Raw genomic sequence first — 27266 nt, forward strand, 5'->3', positions numbered from 1 at the left:
ATGGCCTCTCGGGCGAACTACAATTCCCATGAGGCGCTGAGGCTGCGCCGGCGCGTCGGGGTTCAAACCTGGGGTGGGATCCCATTGGCTGAGCCAGCACTGAGGCGGGAGCCCTGATTGGCTGAGGGGCCTGAGGCGACAGATTCCGGAAAGGGGAAGAGCAGCCAACATGGCGGCGGAACGCGGCGCGGGCCAGCAACAGTCGCAGGAGATGATGGAGGGTGAGCGGCTCCGTGGGGCGGCGGCCCAAGGGCCCAGCGGGCTGGGGGGCGGCGGCCCGCACCGGCCTTGCCTGGGAGAAACGGGCCGTCCCGCCTCTGGCCGTGACCCGGGTCCCGCCGCGCCCTGATAGCTGCCAGCCGGCTCGGCGGGGCAGGGGCGGCCCGGGACCCGGGGACCCCGGGCGGAGGCTGCGGTGGCCCGGAAAGCGCGGGCGGCCGGGAGGCGCCAGACCCAAGGCCGGGGGGGCAGCAGCGGCGCGGCCGGGTGGGTGGGTACTGACGACGCTGGTCCGCTGCCCGGGTGTCCGCCGGCTGGTGGGAGCCTCGCACCGAACCTCTGAGCCCGGCCCGCCGGGTCTGTCCCCCGGGCAGCTGTCGGGGAAACTGAGGCGCAGGGCGCCGTGGGGCCTGCCCGAGTCGGCTCATGGGTGAACATGGTGGGGGCGGAGCAGGCTTCTCTCGTAAGCGAACGGGTTGTGGGGAAGGGGTGGAAAGGAGCGAGAGACTGAATTATTAAACAGCGGAAGCCTGCTTTCAAAGCTATCATAGTTCCGAAGAGACTAAATTCAACTCCAGTTTTGTTGAAAAAAGTCATTTGCATCTTATGTGTGGACGTAGTTACACACACACACCAGCTGGAGAGTCAGTCATGTCTTCGAGGGCTTACATGCTTTTGGTCTCCGCTGGTTGGGGGTGGGTGGGGGTAGGTACAGAGCCCCAGAAGGAAGCCTCTGTCTTATGTGGGAGGAAGGACGGGCGGTGGGGTGCGAAGGAAGAGCTGGTGTGTTTGGAGTGGTGGCTGCCCAACCAAATCCAGCTCTGACCTGAACCTTGAAGGATAACTACAAATCACCAGGCTGGAGAAACATCCAAGATCATTTCAGTTTAAGAAAGACAAAAGCAAAGTGCTCTGAAAGAAAGTGGTTTAGAAGAACATTTGACCAAGAGTGACAGTCCTGTTGGAGGAGGGTGGCAAGAGAAGGTCGTGGAGTACCTTGGTGAAGGGTCTTGGATCTTTTTTTTTTAAGATTTTATTTATTTATTTGAGAGAGAGAGAATGAGAGAGAGCAAGCACATGAGAGGGGGGAGGGTCAGAGGGAGAAGCAGACCCCCCGCCGAGCAGGGAGCCCGATGCGGGACTCGATCCCGGGACTCCAGGATCATGACCTGAACCGAAGGCAGTCGCTTAACCAACTGAGCCACCCAGGCGCCCATCTTGGATCTTTTTTAAGCAAGGAAGCACCTCTTCCTATCCCCCCTCCTTGACACCCCTCCTCCCAAACTACTCCTTCCGCTTCACCTGTTTGCATGTCTTGGTAAATGGCAAATACAAAATGTAGGTGATTCTCTCTCTCCCACTCCCACCCATCCAATTAATCTGATGCCTCTATGTCCTTAATATCTACAGGTCTTCAATACCTCTTCCATTCCCACTGCTAATACTTTGAACCAGCCCATTGTTCCCAGTATCCCAAAGTTGCCTTGTATTTGGCTCTCCTATCTCATGCTCCAGACCCTCTGCTGCCTTCAGGATAGAGTCCCACATTTCACTTTGACTGCCCTTCGGTAGCTCAGTCCCTGCCACCCTGGTCACAGCCACACCACACCCAGTAGAATTTGCTCTCTCTTAGCCTTGACCACAGAGTGCCCTGTGCCTGGTAATAACTAACTACCAAGTGTTTACTCCATGTCATGCACATGCTGACTGCTTCTGTGCCTTTTCTCCTTTAGTCCTGATAGCACCTCTGGCCTGTGGGTCCTATCCTAGCCCCCTTGTACATACGAGGAGAGTGAGGCTTGGAAAAGCAAACAGCCTGTGTCTCTATGGGCAAGGCGAAATCTCAGCAGGAGTGACTGGCATTCCAAAAACTTTTGGAGTTGGGGCGCCTCAGTGGCTCAGTTAAGCGTCTGCCTTCGGCTCAGGTCATGATTCCAGAGTTCTGGGATCAAGTCCCACATCTTTTGGGCTTCTTGCTCAGCAAGGAGTCTGCCTCTCCCTTTCACTCTGCCTGCTGCCACTCCCCCTGCTTGTGCTCTCTCTGTCTCTCCCTCTCTCTCTCTCTCTCTGTCAAATAAATAAATAAAATCTTTAAAAAAATAAAAGTAAGAACTTTGGGAGTCAAAGATCAGATTTGGATTTTAGAATCACATCAGATTCTCTAGCAATGCAGAATAGATTAGACAGAGCCAGAAAAGCCACAGAGAGACCAGTTAGGAGGCCAGACAGGAGCCCAGGCAGTTGCCAGGGTGGGGAAGAAGGAACGGATTTGGAGGTTTGGGAGGTGGATTTCATAAGGACTTGGTTTTATCCAGCACTCCTTCCCTGGGTGCTACTTTTCTCAGCCCAGGAGGAGATACAAAGAAGAAATAAAACTTCCTTTCCTCAAAGAGCACACCCCTTTGTGGACAAACTGCAGTCAGGAAAGAAAATACTTTCAGTATTGTTGATAACTTCCAGTAACTTATTACTGGAGTTTTCAGTTCTTTGAGATAGCCTTCTGAGGTAGATCATGAAAAAGGAAAATTATTTGACAGTCTTGCCAAAGAATTTTTACCAGCCTGCCATATTTAGTCATTGCCTTATTTACTAATTCAAAAAGTATTTGCTTACCAGCCTTTCAAAGCTGGTATTGCTGTGTGTAGATGTGTGGCACCAGTGACCTTTATTGGGGGCATTTGGCACACTATTGGGTGTCTCCTCCTCTTTCATTACAGCCCCCCCTCTGCCCACAGTCTGATTTGAGTTAGTCTTGATTTCTTTCAGAACGTGGGCCTGTGAACTGGGCTGGTTTTCTTGGCCAAATGGATAGTGGAGCGTGGATGAAGGTATGTGGTGGAAGGGTCACAATGGTCCCCTCTACGTGGACGTCCAGGCCAAAAGCGAGCCACACAGGAGGTGCTTCACTGTGTCACTCATGAGTACGCTTGGTCACAAATGGTCCAGGGCTTCTATAGCACCTGGGATTTCTTCACAATTTCCTTGAGGGCAGGAAGAGTATGTTAATCATCTTAGTACCCGTGTGTCCTCCCTGCTCTGCCCTCCCCCACACAAGTTGTCCCCACCACTGTACACCTCGTGTGGTGCCCAAGACAGGAAAGACACTCGTGTTTGTTGAGCTGACTTCAATAAATGTTTCTCGATGAAGTCTTTTTGACTTACAGCTGGATGTCCGTCTGTTAAATGCTCTTCAGGGCGTCACATAAAGTGGCTGTGAATTCTTATTGATGTGTGTGGGCTCAGTTGACAGGCGAGTCGAATCTGAAGAGTCTGGCGATGAGGAAGGGAAGAAGCAGAGCAGCGGTATAGTGGCGGACCTCAGTGAGCACAGCCTAAAGGATGGAGAGGCGCAGGGGGAAGAGGATCCAGAAGGTACCAGGCCGAGTTAAGAGCCTTAAACTCTCTAAGGGGGAGGGTGCGGCCGTGTTGCCTATGATCTGCCCAACCCCACCCCACCCCACCCCACCCCCTTGTGTGGTGGAGAGGAGAGGGCCGTGGGAGGACTGCTGTGCGAGAGGGACATTCATTTGGCTGACTCTTGATCTGCTGATGCAGCACTGGAGGCCCAACGGGGGCTGGTGGCCGTGTGCTCTCGGAGCAGTGAGCCCGCCGAGGCACCCCCTCCGTGAGCTGACTCGTTTATGGCGCTTGCAAGCAGGATGCCTTTTTTTTTTTTTTTTGAGTTCCACTGAAGGCAAATGCTACTAATAACATTAGTACTGGAGTATCATCTGGAACAGACCCAGAAAATTGTTTTATTAACCATATATTCAGAAAGCGAGATTTGGAAAAAAAAATTTTTTTTTCGCTGACAGTGCTTTTGTTTCCTATCATAGCAATGTAAACCAATTTCAGAATAGCACTTTTAGTATTTTAGAGACGTCATTTCTAAGTCGTGCTTCACCATATGAGAGGCCTGAGGATTGACTTCTAAATTGCCAAGATGTTAGGAAAATAGTTTCATGCAGAAAATATCTCAGCAGCCTCCTATTGTTTTAGTGATTAAAAAGGAAGTTTTAAAGTAAGATTAAAAAGTGATGAGAAAAGTAGGTTCTTAGTCCATAATGGTGGTTTTTCACCCTCCCCAACCGTGATCTTTATTGGTTTGGTTAGAAAAATCGATTTACATTGAAAAGAATGAGAGAGGGCATATGAACACACAGAAAGATGTCCAAGATACATGATTAGGTGAGAACAGCACATTTCCAAACAGTATGCATGTTAAAGTCTTACTGTTAGAATTATTAATTATTTGTAAGTTTTAACCTACTTTAAAGTTTTAACTAACATCAAACTGCAGTTGAAGGTCTCTGAATAACAGGTTTGAGAGGATGTACCTTCTGCATTGTCTAGATTTATACACAATGTATGGACTTTTAAGGTAGTAATAGTCGTGCTGTACCCTTATGGTAATAAAACCCACAAATTCTAAAAAAACAAAATAATTTTTAAAATAACATTGTGCTCTGTGCCAGTGAAGATGATTGGTAACTATGGCAACCTAATTTTAAGGCAAAGGGAGATTACCACAAAGTATCAGCCACGTTTACTTTGGAGCTCCAGAGTCGATATTCTGGAAGCAGCGTAGGTGGAATAAGTACACGGGAGTGATGGAGGAAAGCTTTCGTTATGTCTGAGTCACGGAAAGACCAAGCAGGTGGGAGCATCACCTGCTCTCCCATCTGAACATCCAGCACTTTTGGAGGACTGGAGAGTTGGTGGGGCCCTGTCCTGGGGATTTCTCCCGGGGGCTCACGGTGACAAAGTAGAGCAGCTGGACTTAAACCCAGCTTGTCTAAATCCAGCGTTCTTTCGGACTACTAGCTGATTAAAAGCACCCTGGAAAAGTCTTAAAGTGGGGGGTGGGGTGGGCGCCTGGATGGCTCAGTCGGTATGCCGCTGCCTTCGGCTCAGGTCATGATCCCAGGGTCCTGGGATCGAGTCCCACATTGGGCTCCCTGCTCCGCGGGAAGCCTGCTTCTCCCTCTGCCCCTCCTCCCGCTCCTGCGCGTGCTGTCTCTTAAATAAATAAATAAAATCTTTAAAAAAAAAAAAAAAGCACTCTGGAAATATGCAGTTTTATAAGTCCTTGAGAGAAACCAGGACTCGCTCTGCTCCCACCTGTATTTATTTAAGTCCTAAATTCAAATAAAATTCAAACGTGTCAACTGTTACCTTTCACTTATTTTCCGTAACTTATTTAAAAAAAAAAAAAAGAAAAGAAAAAGATGAATACATGTACATTTGGGGAAACATTCTAGGCTGGCAGCTGTTGCAGAGGTTAAGCTGTTGTTTTGAGGGGCCTGCCCTGAGTGCCGGGCACGTTACAGACACGACCACATTAAGCTGTGTGAGCCCCCGTGCTAAGGAGCCCAGGCCTGGTTTCTGCCCCCCGGCCGTGCGTGACCGCAATGCTGCTCGCACTCTCACGGTGTCCTGGTTTGGACGCTGGCTTGCCTGGACACCTGCCTTCATTGTGCTGCCTCTCTCATCGCAGCTTCCAGACTTCATGGACCTTGCACTTGTGTGTCTGGGGGTGAGGAGTAATTTGGGTCTATCTCTTGGTTTTCCCCAACTCCTTTTATTTCATTCCTAGGTTGGTTGATATCTTGTAAAGTTAGAGCAAATAATTCTAGTAAATAAACTAGAGTAAATGACATATTTTGTTGACTAGCCATTGTTGATTGTTATGGAGAAGGTGAGGTGAGGAGACTGAATTCAGCCAGCGCCAGCCAGTGCTGCTTTGTTAAGCTGGTCCGTCCGCTGTTAAGTGCACCCCTCTACAGCCTCCAGTCGAGGGGCCAGGCTGGCCAGCAGACGGAGCGGACCCCTGTCGTCGGGAGGCGCCGGGAGCGTGAGGTCTGAGGGCCGTAGGCCCGTTCCACAGCAGAAGCAGATGCAGCTTTGCTGTAGGGGAGGGGTAGCAGTAGGAGCCAGGCAAAAGTAGCCGTGGGGACAGCCGGTTTCCAGGAGAGCAGCAACCACACGCTCCCCAGAAGCGTGGCAAGCCAGGCGGCCCAGTTTCCTCGGAGAGCCAAAAGGGACATTAGAGAAATGTCATCCAGTCACAATATATGGCCTTTTTCAGATCCTAATACAAGCAGACTGAGGGGAGAAATTGTCAGACAGTTGATGAAATCCAAGAATCACTGTTACACTTTTTTAAAGCATCGAGCTGTTTTTAGACACGCACACTTCCGTCAGCTTAGGGGAAACGAAGGCCAGGAAGCAACTGATTCCAGGCCGTTAGCTCCGCAGCCTGAGCGCATCTCACAGCTCTCCCCCAGCACTGGGGCGGGGGGCCTCTCTGCTGGGATTAGCTCGTGCCTCCAGTGGAGAAGTGTGTTTAAATCGGTCAGGGCTCTCCAGTCCCTCTGTCGAGCTGTGCTTTGTTTTGGTTTCCTCTTTGCAAAGATAAGTGTTTATAGACAACGAGGCCACTTTCCAAAGCAATAAAAGGCACATCCTAGAACATCTGACATGCCCAGCAGGAGCTATATTCAGATGGTCTGATTGATTGCCACAGACAAGAAAGGAGAGGGCAGGCCGCTGCCAGCTGGGCAGCTCTGGGCGGATCCCCTACCGCTGACTGGGCTCACCTGAGGCTCCATCGGCCAGCCCCCTCCTTCCTGCAAACAACTTCAGGCTACATTTCCTTTCCTGGCAAGTTCAGTGGCACAGATGGAAGTTCGGAGACCTTTGCCAGGAGCCGAGTTCAGGAACATCTGAACGCTTGAAAAGTGACCGTGACAAGCAGGGCGTTAACCCTGCCACGCCATCCGGAGCCTCCGTGTGCCGCCCCGTGGCTTCTGCTGTGCGTGACTCCGCGCTGAGCCAGGCAGCCCAAGTCCCAGTGCCACGGACACTAAGGCTCTGAATGGGCTTTGTTTTTCCTTCTCATTTTTTCAGAAGGACAAGAGCTGCCTGTGGATATGGAAACCATCAACCTGGACAGAGATGCAGAGGTAATGCTACCTGCTGGACGCAGCCACGGGGGCATGGTGATGGACCACTCTGACTGTAAGGGTATCTTTTACGGAGGTGCCAGATTAGTAAGTGATTTCCTAGGCGAGGTCATCTGAGCCCTGCTTGGTTGGGTCAGACTCCTTGTGTCCTGCTTGTTTCTAATACCAGTGACTAAAACCCCAGCCCTGTGTAACCAGAGGGTTGGGTGGCCGATGAACCGCCCTTGTCACCTAAGTGACACGAGTGGGTCGGGTGATTACTTTGTCAGTGGCAGGGCCTCGACCTCCCCAGTATCTGACGCGCACTGAACACTGGCAGCTCCAGGCAGGCAGGAGACCACCAGGAAGCATCACCTTGGTGCCCCACCCGCAGCCCCCACCCCAAGCCTGTAGTTGACGGCGGGCGCCTAGGCCTGTGTTTGCGCTCAGGGGGCTATAGGGCGAGAGGCTTTACGCACTGTTCATTTTTATGTCAAACTGCCAACGAGCATCTTGCAGCTATCCTCTGTGTCACTGTCGCCTGTCTACAGGCTCACTGTTGTCTCCTCACCCTCCCCTGCACCCACCTCGCTGGCCCCCCTCCACTCCTGCTCCAGGAAGCAGGTCTTCAGATGCTTCTCTGCAGCTGGATTTCTTCTTCATTTCAGGATGTTGATCTGAATCACTACCGCATTGGGAAGATTGAGGGCTTCGAGGTGCTGAAGAAAGTGAAGGTGAGGGCGACTCTGTCCTTCCTTTGGAGGGGATGCTGACACCCCAGAGCCCATCCCCCCGACAACTGAGGGTCGGTTCTGCAGAAGCTGCTGGCCTGTGTCCTGAGCTGCTGTCGGCACTTTTTATCCTAAACATGGTGGGGTTTACAGCCCAGTCCAGGAGGCCAGTGGGCGCTTCCCGAGGCCAGCCGATGAGCCAGTGCTGAGCCTGCCTACAGTTAAGCACACCCCGGACTGTGTAGTCCTTACCTCGTTGCAGTTAAATTTGTTAAAAATTGAGCCCACTAGCAGTTTGCTCTGCTGGGAAACCGCACACACCCCCAACCCTGACCAATGCCTCCCTCACCACCGAGGTCTGCTCAGTGCGAGGCCTGCCTCCAGCCTCCCTTTGGGTGTCTACCCATCCTCTCCAAGGCCAGCACATTTCTAGGAGACAACAGGAGGATGAGAACCTCCTCCCCTGCCCCGGAAGGCCGGTCCCATAACACAGCTGGCATCTCATGGCCTCCCCATCGCCTGTGTCAACTGTCCTTTTTCATCCCTCAGACTCTCTGCCTCCGTCAAAATTTAATTAAATGCATTGAGAATCTGGAGGAGTTACAGAGTCTGCGAGAGCTGGATCTTTATGACAACCAAATCAAGAAGATTGAGAATCTGGAGGCGCTAACACAGCTGGAGTGAGTCATGAGTCTGGGGGACGACTGAGGGGCTTGTTCAGTCTCCCCAGAACCAACCCTGGGCCCCTGCTCTCAGCCCTGGGAGGCCACCTCTGCCACAGGGTCCTGCCCAGCGCCTGGCTCTGTAGGTGGCATTGATGGGTCCGGTCCGGGGCCAGCACGATTTCCATCCTCGACGCAGTGCTGAGAGCCCGGCGGGCGGCTGGGGTGGTGTGTGGCCCACCTGGTGGGGGGGCTGCCTCCAGCTTAGTTGCATTTTGAGCTCCATGCCACCTGTGCTCATTTAAAAATGAAATGTTTCGCTTATTCTCAGGATTCTAGATATTTCTTTCAATCTGCTGAGAAACATTGAAGGAGTTGAAAAGCTGACGCAACTGAAGAAGCTCTTCTTGGTTAACAATAAAATCAGTAAAATTGAGAACATAAGCAACTTACACCAGCTGCAGATGCTGGAGCTGGGGTCCAACCGCATCCGGGTAGGTGCGGGTACGTGGCCAGGGGCCTGGCCTCTGGGACTGGTGGCGATGGGCGCTAGGTGTGTGCCTGGCTAGGTGTTCCTGTGGTGTGATTTTATTTTCCAGGAAGAGAATGCTAACTGCAGGTCATTGTTAATAAGAACATGTGCTCAAACTCTGTGGTCTAGCCCTTTTTCTGCACGTAAATTTTACTTGCTCTTCATCCAGATCACAACCTAAACCTTAGCAAAGCACCCCAGTTTCATTCTGCCCGAGGGAAGCACTTTGGTTTTCCATGTGCTGAGGGTTGTGTTCTTTGGTGAGCCTCTCTGAGATGACAGTATCCCAGACACAGCAGAGTGGTGGCTTGTAGAAACCTGACCTCCACACGGGGGCCGCAGGAAGCATGTTGCATCTTGGTGTGTGGTTGGCCCATCCTCCCCGGACACCTTCGTACAACTGGGATACGCCCCACAGCAGCCTCACATCCTGCCACGCTCTGTCCGACCCGACCTCTGGGAGTGTTGGGCAGAGTAGACAGAAGAGGCTTTGGGAAAGAGGTTTGGTGTCCATAGGAGCAGTCCTTTACCCATCTGACGATAGCTGCCGGACAGAACCCAGGGTGGGAAACACAGACGGGGTCACAGAAGGACTGACATTGGGGTGGGGGCAGTGGCGACGGCGGTTTGCCAGCAAAGAGGAGGAAGGGTCAGCAGGACAGTAATGAGGATATCTGCTAGCCAGAAGACCACTCGATGCCCACCTGACATCCCAGTGAAGCCAGTTGTCCAAGCAGTTCTTCCCCTACTTCTGTGGTACACACAGCCTCCATCTGGCTGTTGATTGTTCACAGCACCCTGTAATCAGCCAGCTTGGCCCTTGAGAGCTGGTCAGGATGCAAACCCAGGAGGGCCTCTTGGGACAGTTGTGAGCAGTCACATGGCCCCCGTAGCAAAGTAGCACATTTAAAACTAGAGAGTGAAGAGTGGCCCAGATGTCGCCGGCATTTTATCAAGTGTCTCTCTCTGCAGTGTTTCTAGGAGGAAGGTGGTTCATCACAAATCAGTGTAGCTAATAGCAGCTAAGGATGCCCTCCCCCTGAATCCTCGATCCTGCTGTGATGTGCAGGTGGGCTGCACCTGCCGTTGGCACCTGCTGGTGGGTCGGTGTGCGCTGCAAAAGCTGACCGCTTGCTGAGAGGCAGCAGCAACCTCAGGAGGGAAGCAGGTTGAGTCAGCATGTCCTAGACCCTCTGCTCTCCGCCTGGCACTGGCACTGACAGCTGACTAGAGGAGCACAGGATCCTGGCAGGGAGGGAGGGTGGATCCCTGAGACGGGGGACAGAGAGCCATGGAATGGGGGCGCCTGTTCCCAGGAATCCTGGGTGGCATCCTGAGGTCAGAGCTGCTTCTGGGGAGACCTAGGCTCTTGGGATGCATTTTAACGAACCCTACGTGGAATTACATGATAACGTGTCTACTCAGAACTTTAGCACTCGGTGGGGACTGCTCATCTGTGGATGTCCCCTGACCTCGAGCTCTGTGAGGGTTGGGGGTGAGCCCAGGAGACAAGGCCTTGGACTATCCACCTTTTAAGTGAGATTTTACTGGAGAATTTCCAGAGTGGACAAGTAACTGGCCCACATCCCAGGGCTGCGGTCCGAATAGCTGTGTCTCCTCGCCCAGGCCCCTCGCCTACCCTGGTCTAGCTGGTGGGCCACACAGTGTTAACTACTACCCTGTCTTTTTCACAGGCAATTGAAAACATTGACACGTTAACCAGTCTGGAGAGTTTGTTTTTGGGGAAAAACAAGATCACTAAACTTCAGAACCTGGATGCACTTACCAACTTGACAGTGCTCAGTATGCAGGTACCGACCTGCCTTCATGCCCATCTGGCCACGCCCCAGCTGGGGCGGGACTGCCCAACACCCTGCATGTTTGTCTTTCCCCGTGTCCAGGATCAGTGCTCCCTTCACCAGCAGGGAGCAATTGAAATGTCAGGTTTCAGAGACTTACACGTCCATACACATAAAATTTCCTTCCCTGGGTGGTTTCTAGCCACAGGGTCGTCTTAAGAGGGTTGAGCTTGTGCTAAGGCTCCTGAAGTGTCTGGCTCAGTGGTGGAAGCTTCCGCACCCTCATGGAGAGCAGAGCCCTGTGTTTGCGAGTGGGCAAGCACCTGAGTATGCCTGGGTTCACGCTACCTTTTGTGCTGGAAGCAGATGAGTGGAGCCAGGCCCTTGAGGCAAGGTGTGGTGGCATGTCCTGGGCGTGGCAGATCTCCCCAAATCACTTGTGCCTTTCATAAAGCAAACATTATGCAGACTCTTTATTTAAAAAGGACTGTATACTCTGAGTTACAACATATATTGAAAGAAATAAGAAGTAATTTATTTTAAAATATTGAGTGGATTTGACATTTTTGAATTGCTGAGTTATGGGGGTAGATCTTCCCTAAGCACATCTAAGGAAGTGTTCTTTATCTAAAAGCCTCTAACCCTCTCACATGCATTCTAGCCAGTGCAGCAGACTTGGTATCTGGACCTCTGTCTCCAGCAAGTTCCATTCCAGCACACTGGGAGTGCAGGGCTAGTGTTAGGCCTCTTCTAGACAAGAGGTATCCTCCCCTAAAAGCCATTTTGTCTCCCCCCCCACCCCCCGTGCTGTTCTGACGGCTGTTGGCCCTCCCTCTCGCAGAGCAACCGGCTGACCAAGATGGAGGGTCTGCAGAGCCTGGTGAACCTTCGAGAGCTGTACCTGAGCCACAACGGCATCGAGGTCATCGAGGGCCTGGAGAACAATGTAAGACATCTGTGCGTCTGGCCGGGGCGGTGCGGGTTAGGCCTGGTCTGAAGAAGCCTCGTTGCCTCTCGAGGTTTATGGTCGAGACCGTCCCCGCGCACACTGGGATGCACATGAAGCTCGTGCAGTCTTCCCTCTCCCCGCGAAGGCGTGTGCTGCTGGTGCTCCACGCTGCGGTCAGCACCGGGACCTCCGGGGCAGGGTGCACTGTGCAGTCCGCAGCAGCACCACGGCCTTCCCCAGGTGTCCCAGCCTGCAGAGGGCTGGCAGGCGTCGGCGGCTCTCCCTCCCTCCCCATCCTGCCCACTGCACTTCCTGCCCCACCGCTTTCCAGACCACAGGGGCCATGGGACCTCAGCTTTGAACTGAGTCCCCGCACCTTCCTCCTCCTCCTCCCTGCTTTTCAGCCGCCCTCGCAGGGATGAGAAGGGCCTGTCCACCTCCCAGGGATAGCCCTGCTCCTGCCCTGCACAGGACAGTCTTAGATGCGCTGAGTGGGGCGGGCGGGCGGCACTCAGCTGCCTGTGGGCAAGCCTACTTTTCCTCCCTGCAGTACTCAAGACAAATAAAAGACTTTTTCTCATTCAATTTTACTGGGGTTTTTTTTTTCTGTTTTGTTTATTGCCAGCAAAGGTAACCACATGGTTACTTTGGTTATTGTAAACCTAGCACTTCAGTCTTAGTAGAGGCTGCTTTGGCCTCTGTGCCTCAGCCCCTGGGTCTAGTCACCGTTAGTAATGTTTTAGAGGGAAAACCACATTCTGAATTTCATTTTACCACTACCTAGAATTTTTGAGGAGTGAGAATTGGCCCGTGGTAAGTGTAGTCGCCTTCCTCCACTTGCAGTCCGACTGAGAGCTAACCAGACTGGCGTACCCGCCGGGCGCGCTTGGGCGGCGCGGAGCGGTGGGTGGAGGCAGGGTTGTGAGAGGCTAGACTCCGCGGAGGCCCTGAGAGCGCAGCTGGCAGGGCGTGCACACGGGGTGTCCAGCCTGAGGGGCCCGCGCCCATGGCAAGCTGTGGGTGCCCCCGCCCCATGCCCCCCCGGGCAACTGAGCGCAGGTCCCCAGCAAATGGGAAAGAAGCGAGAGTGTAGAATTTCCCGGTAGCTGTGCTACACTGTGGTCTGGGTTCAACTCCAGGTCATTGTTGGGCCTCTGAACAAAACAGAAAAAAAAAAGGAAAAAGGCAGTTGTGGCTTTAAAGGTAATTATGTTACTAGAACATTTATCACTGGTCCAAAGTGACAGTCTCCTCAGGGCTTCATTCAATTGGAGATCAAATGTCCATTTAAGTTTTCTCTCTTAATTGATCAGGAATTTATTTTTGTTCTGGGAGGTAAGGAAGTAAATGGTAAATGTTTGTTTTTCCCAAGTGGCAAATGCCCTGTCCCAGCACCACTGGCGACACCACCTTCCCTCCCCGCCGCCGCCCGCCGCGGCTTCCTCCCCGCACGCACAGTCGTCTGCGACGTGTCACTGCGCGCTGGACGCCTGTCTGCTGTGCTTGCTCCCCGCCCCGCCCGGTTCCTCCTCTTTTTTTTTTTTTTTTTAAAGATTTTATTTATTCATTTGAGACACAGAGATAGAGAGAGAGAGAGCATGAGCAGTGGGAGAGGCAGAGGGAGAGGGAGAAGCAGACTCCCGGCTGAGCCAGGAGCCCCATGTGGGGCTCAATCCCAGGACCCTGGGATCATGACCCGAGCTGAAGGCAGACGCTTAACCATCTGAGCCACCCAGGCGCCCCTCTCCTCCTCTTTTTTTTTGAAGCAATTCTCTACTGGTTTGCTTTTGGATGAGCTTTCAAAACACTGTCCAGCTCCCCCCAAAAAAAACAAGACCGTGTCGAGCACATAACTGAGTCCCCGTGCTCAGAGACCCAGGACCAGTCCTGTCAGCCACAATGTCCCCGGTGCTGAGCCTTCGCACGGGGCCCACACCATGATGGAAGCACGCTCACCCGATGACACCAAGCACCGCGGGATGGGCTCAGGGGGCTGGAGATCGCTGCGGTGGCAGCCCCAGCCTGGCACTGCCTGCTGCCCGCCCTCTCCTGCTGAGTTGCCCAAAGTCCCTGTTGGCTGCAGCCCCGTCAGCCCCCCAGGCGGGGGGCTCCTGTCACGCAGCACTCTCACACGGCAATCTGAGCGCGCACGACAGGCCCCACACAAGCTACTCAAGGAGCTCCTCACCCAGCTGCCACGTGACATGGCGTGGACCCTGTGGCTTCCTGGAGAGTGACTGGCCAGCGCTCTTGCTGGGTGACATTGCGGGGGCAGAGAGGACAGGCAGGGGCGGACCCTCAAGGAGTCAGAGACCAGGGCCAGAGCCCTTCTGAGTCAGGACGGTGCTGCCCGCGGGCTGATGTGTGTGTTCATGGATTTGTTTTTATTTTATTGAGACAATTTTTAACTTTCCCTTAAAACTTAGGAGGATCTGAAATCAGAATCCCACAAATGCAGCAGAAAATGTAAGAAGGGATCTACAGTCAGAAATGGGTAGACAAGAAGGGATGAACGCTTATCAGTGGCTGTCAACCAACTTCTAAATGTTTCCCTTTTTTTTTTTTTTAAGATTTTAATTATTTATTTGACAGAGAGAGACACAGCGAGAGAGGGAACACAAGCAGGGGGAGTGGGAGAGGGAGAAGCAGGCTTCCCGCTGAGCAGGGAGCCCGATGTGGGGCTCGATCCCAGGACCCTGGGATCATGACCTGAGCCGAAGGCAGACGCTTTAACGACGGAGCCACCCAGGCGCCCCTCCCTTTTGATTTTAGAAAAATTTGTCGTTTGGTTTGATTAGACCTGGTTCAGCAAGCAATGCAAGCTTTAACAGACTTCATTTTTACTACAGTGTTATTCAACTCTGTTAAATCTTGAAACCGAGCTTTAAAAAATTACTTCCCAGGCTCAGCTGACAGTGTCTGCTGAGCGTCCTTAGGAAGGGGATGGTGGGGCACACGCTAGAAGCAGGGGACACAGCGTCTGGCCTACAGAGGGTGCTCAGTCGCTCCGGACACTGTCCTCAGTAGGGCCGAGCACTCCTTCTGCTCTCTTCTATCAGCCGTAAATCCCAGGCCGGCGCTCGACCCGCTCTCCCTCAGCACCTGGGCTTTCCTCTCTGCCCCTTCCTCCTGGTGGCCTCTTCCCAGAAGAAGGGTGTCCTCCAGGAGCACGGGCTGGGGCCACCGGTGCCCCTCTGCCACCTCTGCTCGTACCTGGGCGGTTTCCTCCCTTGGCGAGCCCTGGGCTCCTCATCTCTTAAGTGAAGACAAAAATACTGTTTTGAGGATTATTTTTGAGGTATTGTGCATGTCCTGAAGATAGACTGAATAGATGTGGCTATAAGTGTCACTCCTTCTTCAGAGCCCACCCAGAAGCCCCCACACAATGGAGCACCCCCTCCCCCCGCGCCCTGAGCCCCAGGCCTGCCCTGCTCCCGGGGAGGTGTCACTCTGCTCTTCCGGGACCACGCATCTCACCAGGATGGGGACCCTGGTGCACAGGGGTCCGGGAGTCCGGGGCTGGGAGCCTCAGGTGCCAGTGGTGATGAGCGTTCCGTGCGGTGGCCGTGAGGGTTCTGCGTGTGAGTGAACGGCTGGGGGGGCCTGCATCGCCATCCTGATAGCACGCTCCTGTGCCACGAGGGTGGAGAGGGTGCTTGCCCACAGCTCTCAGCTTGGCCCCCGACACCATGTGCGTGGTCACACAGTCGTCGTTGAACTGGGGTAATTCAGGAAAAATCTTATCTCCTTATTTTAGAACAAACTCACGATGTTGGACATTGCATCAAATAGAATCAAAAAGATTGAGAACATCAGCCATCTAACAGAGCTGCAGGAATTCTGGGTAAGTGGATACACGCTGGGGTGGATGTTGCTTCTGTTGAAATGGTGCCTCGGAGCGGGGTGCCGTGAGCGAGGGCGGGGGCGCCGGCCAGGAGCCCCCAGGAGGGTGAGGGGGGCGGGCACCGTCTCGGAGTTGGGTGTTGGCTTTGTGCGTCGGCGTCACCCAGGAGCAAAATCTCAGGCCCCACGTTACTCCACATGGGAGACCCTGGAATTGCCAAACCAGGAGCTTGGCCGGGAGCTCGTGCGTTCAGTGTGGACATGCCCCACAGGAGAAGTCGGCTGGGTTTGTGCAGTCCGTCCTGGGCTCCGCCGAGTCTTCTCTGATGTGTGGTTTTGGGGAGTCGTATCACAGAGCCAATAAGAAGCAATAGGAAGAGAAACAGGATGAAGGAAGTCTTAACTTCTTGACTCCACTAAAGGCATTGCAGAATGATCCCTGAACTGAGACCCTCCACATCAGATCCCATAGGCGTGTGTGCTGCCCGTCCCCAGGCTAGTGGCCCCGCAGGGATCCCTGCACACTCTGACCCTGTGATGCTATGAGCTGAGTGTTGTCCTGGATGTGCTCAGTCTGACCAGGATTCATGCTGAATCTAAGGCAGGATCTGTCCTCGTCTAGCCATGCTGTTGACCCTGCTCACATCCTGTATGGTCTTCTTTTCTCATGAACATGTCCCAGCCCTTCATTAATAGCACTGGGTCTTAGGTAGTGTCCATTTGTGATGCCACAGCAGATCTGGGGACACCAGACCCAGAATTAGAGAGGTAGGAAAGAAAAGGGTCTCAGGCCAGGGGCACCAGCGAGCCACCGTAAGCCCAGTGGGTCTAGTGTGCAGCCCACCCCTGCAGGAAGGTGCAGCTGGGGATAGGCTGCTTGGATCAGAGAAAAGGGGTTTGGCTCTGAAGAGGCCAGGGAACCACACAGAGGAACCCAATGACAAATGAGGAACCCAGTGGCAGAGGGCCTGGGTGACAGGGACACCAGCTGATCCTGAAGCCATGTTTCTGAAACGTGTGATTCCTTCTCCGTGCCCTGCCAAGGGACAAGAGTATGGGACATGGGGTGCTGAGACCACAGGTAGGGCCCAGTGGGGCACCCCGGCCATCAGGGAGGCGGGCAGGCTGGCAGTTGCTCGAAGCTGGAGCTCTGTCTTCTGATCTCCTGATCACAGCAACCCTGTGAAGCAGGCGGGATTATGCGTTCCAGGAGGGGAGGTTGCAAACCAGGAGCTCTCAAACCCCTCTGTGCTCATATGGGGTGTGCTTAGCTGTTAGCTAGTCTCTGAAGGAGAAATGGGAAGCCAGTCCTCATAAATTTTTAATCACCCAAATTCTGTGTTTATTGATGTTCTATTTGTTCTGCCAATTACCAACAGAAGGTTGTTGAAATATCCCGTCCATACCTGTGGATTTGCTTTCTCCTGTCAGCTCCATCAGCTTTTGCTTCTTGTATTTTGAAGGTTTTTATTAGTTGCATAGACCTGTAGAATTGTAGTGTCTTCTTGAAGCGTTATCTTTTCATCATATGGAACATCCCTTTTCTTCACTGCCCTCTGTTTTTGTCATGAGGTCTACCTCTCTGTGTTAATCTGGCCACTCTCTTTCTCCTGATTACTGTTTCCATGGGTATCTTTTTCCATCCAGTTACTCAACCTGTCTTCATTCATAATAAGTAAAATGTATCTCTCTAAAACAACATAGGAGTTTCGCTTTTTTTATCCAGTCTGACCCATCTCTGCCTTCAGGCGAGGTATTTACCCTACTTATATTTAATACAATTACATTTACTTGCATTCTGTGTCATGGTTGGGTTTAAATCTGCCATCTTGCTATTTGTTTTTTATTTGTTCCTTTATCTCTCTTTTCCTGCCTTCTTTTTAGATTGGGAAAAACGGTGTTATTTTGGGGATAGTCCATTTTATTTCCACTGTTGACATATTTGCTTATATCTGTGTGTTTGACTTTTAGTGACTATTCTAGGAATCACAAAGTATATTTTTAACTAACCGCGGTCTGCCTTCAAGTAATATTACAGCACATCACATATAACGTAAGGCCCTTCCAGGAGCACGCTTCCTTTCCTCTCCAGCAGCTAATATTGGCTTATGTTTTACTTTTAATAGGTTATAAACCCCATGATATGTCACTGTATCAGCTATCTTTTAAGGAAATTAAATTTTTTTTTTTTTTTTAAGAGAGCGTGCATGTGGGTGGGGAAGGGCAAAGGGAGAGGGAGAATCCCAGGCAGGCTCCACGCTCAGTGCGGAGCCCGACCCGGGGCTCGATCTCACGACCCTGAGATCATGACCTGAGCCAAAACCAAGAGTCAGATGCTTAATGGACTCAGCCCCCCAGGCACTCCAAAGGAAATTTAGTAACAAGAAAACCCACCTGTTTTACCATTTCTGGCATGTTTTAGTCTTCTGTATAGTTTGCACTGTAGCGTTTCCCTCCCACCTGAAGAATTTTAGCATTTTTATTGTGCAGCATGCTGTGAGCCAGTTCTTCCAGCTTTGATTGCTCTGGAGAAGCCTCTTTGCTTTGCTTTCATTCTTGACAGTACGGATGCACAGCGTGCTGGGGGCTGCCTTCCATCACTGTGAACGCGCCCCGGGGGCCCCGGTTCGAGCTGTTTCTGATAGGAAGTGGTTCGTCATTTTTGTCCTTGTTCCCTTGTGTGCAATGCGTCTTTCTCCCTCCAGCTGCTATTTTGTTCTTTTTATCACTTGTCTTTCTTGCCACTTGCATGTCATGTGCTATTGAGCTTTTTGGGTCTATGAATATATAGTTTTCAAAGTCAAATGCAGAAAACTTTTGAAAATAATTTCCTCAAAAAATTTTTCTGCCCCTTCTTCCCCCAGTTTCTTCCTAAAACTCCCAGTGACGCGTATGTTGTCCAGCGCTTGGCAGCGGGGCTGCCAGCTTTTATGTTGCGTGCTCCCGTTTGTATGACTTCTGCTCCCGTGTCGGAGACGTCATGATCTTCTCTTCTGCAGTGTTCATGTGCTGTTAAGCTCATGTACTCAACTTTCTCTCTCAGATGTTGTATTTTTCAACTCTAAAAAAAATTTGGTTCTCTTTTTGTAGATTCTGTTTCTCTCCTTACGTGTGTGTTTCCCTTAAAGCCTTTCTTTTTCACATGGCTCGTAATTTTTGTATTTGCTATTGGCCATTAGGATGGTAAGTTATTGGGGATGCTTGACTGGCTCAGTCATGAGAGCATGAGACTCTCATCTCGGAGTTGTGAGTTCAAGCCCCATGTTGAGCTTAGAGATTATATAAAAATAAAATATCTTAAAAGAGAGAGAGAGAGAGATGTTCAGTTATTGACTCTGGATTTTTGTTGTTTTAAAGTGTATTGGACTTTTTATCTGGCAGACGGTTGAGTCACCCCTTGATCCTTTTGAGACTTGTTTGCAGCTTTATTAGTGTGAGTCTAAGAAGCCTGTCCTCAAAGCCTTCTCTGCTCTGTTTCTAGGCTGTGATCCATCCTGGGCATCTAGTGAATGCCCCGGGCATTTAGTGAGGTCTCTGCCTCTGGTTGGTGGGAGCACGAACATGTCCTTTCCCTGCATGAGCTCGGGCCTTGTCCAGCTCATGGCCTGTGGTGGCTGCTCCTGGGCCGATCCACACTCAGCTTTCAGTCTGAGATTCCAGGGGACAGTAGGTGCACCTCTGAAGCTTTTTCCCTACATAGCTCACTCCTCTCCAAGAACTCCAGCTATTTCTGCCTCCCCAAACTACAAGCCCTGCCTCAACTCAGAGTGGCCAGCAGGCTGTGTTTGGGCTCCCCTGTGGTCCACAGAGGGCCTCCAGGCAAAAGGCCATGTGGGCACAGAGCTCCCCTTCCTTGTTTTCCTGCTCTCGGGAGTCCCCGTCCTGTGTTGCCCGTTGTCCAACATACGCAAACCGCGGTTTCATGTGCTTTGTCCTATTTTCTAGCTTATTACAGAAAGGCAAGTCCAGCTCCAATTACTTCCTCCCTTGAAGTAGAAGTCCTGTCTCTTTACTTACTTTCATTTTTCTGTCTCACTCACCTAGTGCAGTGCATAAGCTTCATGAGGGCAGAGGAATCTATTTGCTCACTCTTATATCCCGGCCCCTAGAACAGTGCCCTGCACACAAGAGGCTGAGTAAGAGAAAGGAACTTCGGAGGGGAAGTTGGTTAGTTGGACAGAGACCAACTGTAGATACCATTGGAAAACATGCTTGTGCAAATATGTGAGCTAAAGGTTAAAATCCATATATTAAACACAGCTCATCCAGAGGTGCCACAGGAAAACAGGAGGGTAGAGAGGCACCCAGGTGGCTCAGTTGGTTAAGCGTCCAACTCGTGATTTCAGCTCAGGTCCTGATCTCACAGGTTGTGGGATCGAGCCCCACGTGGGCTCCACACTCGGCAGAAAGTGTACTTGGATTCTCTGCCTCTGCCCTTCGCCCCGCTTGTGCTCACTTGCTTGCTCAGTCTCTCTCTAAAATAAATAAAATCCTAAAAAAAAATGGGGTAGAGCATGAACAGGCAAGTCACGGAGTAAGAAGTAACAGTTGCTTGTAAATACATAAAACATTTTCTATTTTGTTAATTTTTAAAATACACTAAAACAGTGAGCTGTGGCATTTGGGCTTCAGGCTGGCAGAGCCTTTGCCGGAATGTGGTCTGTGCTGTGGCAAGTGCCCCCTGGATACGCTGGCGGGACTCGCGTCAGCACACGGGGCCTGTGCAGTCTTCAGGGCCTCGAGACCCTAACAAAATGATGAGAAATTCAAAGATTTATGTACAAAATACATAACTATCAGGATTCGTTGTTTTACAATGGCAACAGCTTAGTTGTATTTTCTAATGATAAAGTCTATCTGTTTATTGTAAAAAAGAAAAAGATCAGATTAGAAAGAAGAAAGACAAATCTGTCTTTTCCTTGTTCTTCTGTGTTTGGTGTCCAGTTTAGAAAAGATTATAAACCCAAAGCTTATAAAAACAATCACCCAGATTTTCTTCTGAAACTTTAGGTTTGTATTATTCATACAGTTTTTCCACCTTAGGGAATAATAAAGAAATTATGATATATCCGTATGATGAAATATGCCACGGGCGCCTGGGTGGCTCAGATGGTTAAGCGTCTGCTTTCGGCTCAGGTCATGATCCCAGGGTCCTGGGATCGAGTCCCACGTCGGGCTCCCTGCTCAGCAGGGAGCCTGCTTCTCCCTCTGCCTCTGCCTCTGCCTCTCTTTCCCTGTCTCTCATGAATAAATAAATAAAATCTTTAAAAAAAAGAAAAAAAAAAAGAAATATGCTGCTATGAAACAAGGCCTTCAAATGATGTTTGTAAAGGAGATTTAATTACAGAAAAATGCTCATAATATAGTGTTGATGAAAAAGGAATATGCAAAGTATTTTGGGGGAGATCGAGATGTTGTTGAACTCGGTGCCTGTGGACACACATGAGCAGAGAAAGAACTAGAAGTGTGGACGCAGAAACGAGAAGCCCTTGTCTCTGGATTGTAAATGTGCAGCTGGTTTTCCTGTTTCTCTTCATACTCTTTGGTTCCTCCCAAGTTTTCCATAACAAGCATGTACTTCTTTGCTAAGTGAAAAACAAATGTGTAGAAAAGTATATTCCAAGAGAACAAGAGGGAAAACTTAGGCCAGCCCCTCCCTACTGAGGTAGACGGGCTCCCAGAGCAGAAGATCGACCGTGGTCTTCCTTGGGTGGCGAGACTGGGCGTGATTCTTACCTTTTTTTAAATACTTTGCTGTATTTCCCACTTCTCAGCAATGAGCATTTTTATGCCCGGAGGAAAAGGAGAAGCAGGAGTATTTCAGTGACAGCTGAGGAGGTGAGCATGTGGCTACTAAAGTATGCTTCATGCTGGTAGGACCATGGAGGCCCTCAGAGGCCCGGGACCCTCCCCGCTGCCTCGCCGGCTGCTATGGCTGCATGAGTGGACCTGGCCCGAGGCGGCCACAGCAGGGTCAGAAAAGGGGAATGAGTTCAAGAGAAACGCCAGTGGTGAATCAGCAGAAATTGGTGACCTCCTGAGGGAGAGGCGAAGGTCCCAGGCAGGGAGGTTTGTGAGGCCAAGCAGGAAGAGCGGCGGAGTTGGGAGCTCCCTTGATAGTCTCTCCTTCGCCAGATCATCACGGCTCCCAGAAACCTGCGTGGACAGGCCCCAAACATGCATTGTACTGTCCAGAGTAAGAGATCATGTGGACATGTATAGAAAGTGATAAGCAAGAACAGATACCTCTTTCCTTCATTCCTGCAAAGAGAAACACGGGAAGCATTAACCTGCATAAATGGTCTCCTATGGGGCCTGAGAGGGAAGGTGGAGGGCGACTTCTCTGAATGCATCTGTTTGCGTAGTTTGGTTTTCTAAATGTTTTTAATTTACAATTCCAAACGGACTGAAACAAATGACCAGCTATATTTCAAATTAGTACAACAACCACACAAAGGAAAGAATTATTTAAGTGACATAGGAAACAGAGCTCTGACTGTGGCCTTTGTAAAATAACTCCCAGAAGAAAGATCTTGCATGTCACTCGCTAGTTTTATTCGTGCCAACGTTGGTATTATCATTTTGAAACTATTTTAAATATGTTACAGGATAAATAAGTATACTAACGTGAGTCAGATCCTAACACTCCATATACAAGAGAGTAGATACAGATACAAGCAAGTGTAACCTGTCATTTTGAATTTGGATTTGGAGGTAGTTTTAGGCATGGAATAGGGCCATTGGCCTATCCTGTCAGCATGGACAGCTACAGACACGGCCAAGCGTAGGTGGCAGCTGTCTGCAGGCTGTTGGCTCGGGGCGAGCACCATGGTCACACCCTGGCCCTCAGCTCGGGGCACTTTCCACAGACAAGTGGGCCCAGACACAGCGGCTGTGTCCCTGGACAAAGGAGGCAGAAATCGGAGCTGGGGCTCCTGGGAGCTGAAATGTTCTGGGCAGGTGTGCAGCAGGGAGACTGCTGCTCGTGTGTCCCAGCAGCAGAGAGCCACGGGAACTCGAGGCCGGGTAGAGATTCCAGACGCCACACAGCACGTGGAGGCTCTGGCATTCGACCTGCCGGAGCGGAGGGATGATGCCAAACACCCCAGAGGCCCCATCAACAGCCCGGCACAGCCGCCCGTCAGGGGCGGATAAACACTCTCCCAGAGCCGGTGACCAAGCCTCCGCGGGACTTAGGCTCTGCCGGAACACCGCTTTTTAAAGGACAACAAAACTCTGACTTTAAGTCATGTAGCCTCCACAGTATTCAGTGTGCAAAGAAGCAGAATAATGTGACCCGTGACAAGGAGAAAAAGATCTCAGTAGAAGCCACGGGAGGTAATCAACAGCATGTCCCCCGCGCCCGAGGTCCTGGCATCCATGCCCACGTGTGACCCTGCCCGGGAGCGTGTGCGGGTCTCACCGACAAGGACAGCAGAAGCAGCAGGGTTTTGCCTGCGTGACGGGGCTGTGAGAAGGCTGGCCTCTATCATGGAGGCCCTTTCTGGCTCTCTCCGGAGTCCCTGCCGTTCTCTGAAGTCACAGACACCTCTTCTAATGCCAGCAGCATACAAAGCACATGTCCCCTTGTTGAAATGTCCTACGGGTTTTCAAAAAATGAGTGATTTTGGTATTCTACCAGTGGTGTATGAAATGTATCTTGAGAATTCTCCTACACCTCTGTTTTTAAGATGTTACTGAGTTTGGGGAAAATTAAGTGCATGTTTTCTATCTAAATATCAGCCAAAAAACCATCGTAAGGTGGGGAAATACATCCTGTGAAGTTTGGGTCCTGATAACCACGGGCAGTCTGCTGGGAAAACGTCAGATATTCTGTGACACACGGCAGACATCTGGCTCTCCAAGGACGAGCGTTGCCTGAATCCACTACTGGAATTATGCTACAGAGTGTGGGAAATGTTCTAGATTAAAAGAGGCTAAAAATTGTCCCTTCTGGGGAGATACTCTAGGAAGGGAAGGGGCCCACCTAAGCCCTGCTCCTTTATATCCCGTCGTGAAGAACTTAAAAGGAAAAATAGGAAGGCGATCAGTTTTCCCTCCATGAGCATAATACCGTTGCCCCGCCGGGGGCTCAGGAGACCCTGGAATGTGTATGGAAACAATGCAAGTGAATGGTTTTGTGTTCCACTTTGGAAAGATACAAAGATAAGACTCTCTGGAAGTTACTGTATCAAAGACGCTGTTACAGTGTTGCACCGGCCGCGTAAAAGTTCCAGTTCGGCACTCCCTGAATCTTGGAGAAAACCGCCCTGAGGCCAGGCTGCAGCTCATCCAAAGTGCTGGGATCTGGGGTTTGTAAAGCGAGCCGCGCCGCGGACGGGTGACGGGCCCGCAGTGTGAGACGGAAGCGTGTGCTGTGGCAGACGGGAGTGAAGCTATAGTGAAACAGAAGAGGCCCCGGGGGCTCCACACCGGAGTCCGCCGCCATGATGGCAGGGAGATGTCTCTAAGCAGACGATGCCACAAAAATACTTCTTCCTTCTAAACAGTGCCCTGCTGATGCTTTTGTTAAATGAATATACATTTTGCGTGTTTTAAGGCCCAGGCGCCGTTTAGTGATTCTCCCCTTCAGCGCACTCTCTCTCAACTGGCCTTGACAGCGCAGCCACGGCGTCTCACGTGGCACTTGGCCACGTGAGCCACGCAAGTTGTACGAGTGGTTAGACTTAGGCTTAACAGAAAAACACTTAAGAATCTGTCCGTAAAGAGTTACCCTCCGCTGTCCCTTCCCGGGGGAGGCGCTCACTCAGGCTGGCAGCAGAGTGCCTTCTCGGCGTCAGGGCCCTCGTGACACAGTCCTCAGTCCCTCCACAAGGGCTAAGACCTGGGTTCTGGTGGCACATGAGGCCCCCAAGAAGTTCTGTGAAAATAGGGCTCCTTGTACAGCTGGGTCTGGAAGTGTGTGTCATCGCAGGAAGTTAATAAAGACAGTCATCTGGCCGTGGCCGTGGAACTGCTCACAGGCTAGCCTCTGGCCGTGAGAAGCGCCAAGATGGTTTGGCTCTGCTTGGGCAGTGCAGAGGCTGCGTCCCCAGGAGAGCGTGGCAGCTCGGTTGAGCTGAAGAAGCAGAGATCGAAGTTTATGGTGAGACACGGCCCTGGAGAGGGGGTAGCTGTGCAGAGAAGGGGCCCCAGAGGTCCATGTGGGGATCCCCTGTCAGTCCATGGCTGAGGGCTGAGCAGTCTGGGCACAAGGCCCCCCCTCAAGGCTCACCCAGTAATACCACTGGGGACGCAGGGCGGCTCAGTCCTGCCCAAGTAGAAGGATCTTGCCAACACTCTTGGCATCCAGCTGGACTCCAGAAAGGCCTTTCCTGAGGGTAAGGACCACAGGCTCAGATTTGACCTACTTAAACCCACCCTAATAAAGTCTGAAGTCAGGCTTCAAGACTACCTCCAGAAGAGGTGGGGTTTGGAGGCTGGTCCCCACCAAGTTAGAGGGGCCCTGACAAGGACACCAAACCCACACAGCCCAAAGGTGATCAGCCAGTAATTAAGTTGCTTGTTAGAACAGAAAATCAGCCCTTTTCAAAGAATCCAGTCTCTATAACATATTATCCACAGTGTCTAGTGTTTGATCCAAAATCACTAGATGTGCGAATAGGAAAATGTGATCTATGCTTAAGAACAAGTAGTGGTGGGCGCCTGGGTGGCTCAGTTGGTTAAGCGACTGCCTTCGGCTCAGGTCATGATCCCAGAGTTCGGGGATCGAGTCCCACATCGGGCTCCCTGCTCAGCGGGGAGTCTGCTTCTCCCTCTGACCCTATCCCCTCTCATGCTGTTTCTCTCTCTCTCTCTCTCCCTCAAGTAAATAAATAAATAAAATCTTAAAAAAAAAAAAGAACAAGTAGTGGTAAGACACCAAACCCTCCGCCACCGTAGGTTCACAGAGGACAGGTCTGCGCCCTGTCCTTCGGGAGGCGCGCCCCTGCTCTCTGCCTCTGTGCGTGGGGGGCCCGGGGCCGCCATCTCTCCAAGCGTGTTTCTAGAACGGGCACGACCGGACCTGGGGGATCAGACCGGCAGGCGCGAAGCTGGTAATGATGCATGCACTCCCGGCAGCTCTTCCGCTTGCCCCTCATTTAAAGTTCCTGTCATCCAAAACCCTTGTGAGCAGTGACAGGCTGGAGCCCACGTGCCCTCGCTCATCGGAGCTGTGTGCCTCATCCCAGCTCTGCGGTCAGGGACCCGATGTCGGTAGCGTGAAATCAGCCATGGCGGGGTATTTACACCACAGGAATTGGCAGGCAGTCAAGTCAGGGCTTTTTGATTTCTCTGGGAGGTGGTTGCTGAATGCATGCCACACAGCACCTCACACGCGCACCCGTCCTGAGCCCTCGCCTCCACCTTCAGCCAGGCGCTTAGTGCATCTTGCCTTCAGAGGCCCTTCTGCCATCTGTTTTCACTTGTTCCTCTGCTGTATTCTTTGGGAACTGGTGGAAACCAGGGCGGCTCACCTCCCTGAGCCCCCTGCCCTGCCCCCCGTGACCATCCACAGGACAGGTGTGGACTGAGCTGGTCAGAGACACACGCTGTGACGGGTACTCTGAACCCAGAGGCCTGCCATGCCCTCGTCTTGACGGTGGTTTAAAAAGTCAGAGAACTCTGCCCAGCTCTGGCGGGTCCCCTCCAGGTGGGCCATGGCGGTCAGGAGGATGGACCCTAACTGCTTTGAGCAGTACAGCTCAGACCTCTGAGCCCCTCGTCCAGCTTTATATCCTGGGGACGTCACGTGGGCACTGGGAGATCAGTGGTGGGGGGCATTTCCCTCACAGACACCAGCAGTGTCCCTAGTGGGACAGGCCAGAGGCAGCTTACGGGACAGATGGACGTTTAGTTGGCGTGGCCTCTGCCCTACTGGCCGTGTTAGGGTCAGAGCACATAGTCAGGCCTTGGGAACAACCACCAAGTTGGTCTGTAGGAAGCACAGTGGAACCTGCTTTAACGCTCTGCCTAGAGGTGGGGCGGGGCTTGTAAGCGGTGTTGCTTTGTCTTTTCTCTGTTGATCTTAACTTGGATTAGCCCCTGTTTGGTGATGTGGCCCAAGTTCTGGGCGTGAGCAAGAGCGTTCCCCTTGGAGTGCTGCTGGAAGGCGGCCAGGAGGTGCCAGGAGGCTCCGGGGAAGACACCAGGCTGTCTTCTGAGTGGGGAGGACTGGAGCGCGTCGGTGGGCTCCTGCTCAGATGTGGGGCCGGGAGGCCCCGGGGCTGTTCTGTCCTAGAGGCTTTCCTAATGTGTGTGCGTGTCCTCCAGATGAACGACAATCTCCTTGAGAGCTGGAGCGACCTCGATGAGCTGAAAGCGGCCAAGAGCCTGGAGACGGTGTACCTGGAGCGGAACCCCCTGCAGAAGGACCCCCAGTACAGGCGGAAGATCATGCTGGCCCTGCCCTCTGTGCGGCAGATCGACGCCACCTTCGTCAGGTTCTGAGTCCTCCTGGCTCCTGCCAGGTCCCTCTCTTCACAAGAACTTCCCAGCCACGGTTTTTATCCACCCGTTGCTCCTCAAGCCGGCACTCTATCAGCAGTCACAAACCCAATGGCAATAAAAAGGCACTGAGTGATAA

The 27266-nt window shown here is 51.9% G+C and overlaps 1 protein-coding gene across 4 annotated transcripts; it reads left to right on the top strand.

Moving 5' to 3' along the window:
* Positions 1-27266, top strand: PPP1R7 (protein phosphatase 1 regulatory subunit 7). Of its 4 annotated transcripts, XM_054505913.2 has the most exons (11): positions 129-221; positions 2986-3047; positions 3463-3591; positions 7129-7184; positions 7832-7897; positions 8444-8574; positions 8888-9050; positions 10783-10899; positions 11729-11833; positions 15594-15680; positions 26954-27266. In XM_054505913.2, the coding sequence occupies exons 4-11, from the start codon at positions 7152-7154 to the stop codon at positions 27128-27130; spliced, it is 879 nt and encodes a 292-aa protein (XP_054361888.1). In that variant the 5' UTR covers positions 129-221; positions 2986-3047; positions 3463-3591; positions 7129-7151; the 3' UTR covers positions 27131-27266. The 4 variants fall into 4 exon arrangements, with proteins under 4 accessions (XP_045723541.1, XP_045723543.1, XP_045723542.1 ...); XM_045867585.3 differs by lacking the exon at positions 2986-3047 and having other exon boundaries at positions 1-221; positions 3463-3603; XM_045867586.3 differs by lacking the exon at positions 2986-3047 and having other exon boundaries at positions 13-221.

Source organism: Mirounga angustirostris, unplaced genomic scaffold (assembly GCF_029215605.1).
Source record: "Mirounga angustirostris isolate CCGP_5_RB_7025 unplaced genomic scaffold, mMirAng1.0.hap1 SCAF_3, whole genome shotgun sequence".
In the NCBI taxonomy this organism is placed as follows: domain Eukaryota; kingdom Metazoa; phylum Chordata; class Mammalia; order Carnivora; family Phocidae; genus Mirounga; species Mirounga angustirostris.

What these genes read in the sequence shown, in the direction of transcription:
- PPP1R7 (XM_045867585.3), top strand. Translation starts at nt 170, where the DNA reads ATGGCGGCGGAACGCGGCGCGGGCCAGCAACAGTCGCAGGAGATGATG. An exon ending in GTCGCAGGAGATGATGGAGG is followed by an intron (nt 222 to 3,462) that starts GTGAGCGGCTCC and finishes GTGTGGGCTCAG; the next exon opens with TTGACAGGCGAGTCGAATCT. An exon ending in TGACAGTGCTCAGTATGCAG is followed by an intron (nt 10,900 to 11,728) that starts GTACCGACCTGC and finishes TCCCTCTCGCAG; the next exon opens with AGCAACCGGCTGACCAAGAT.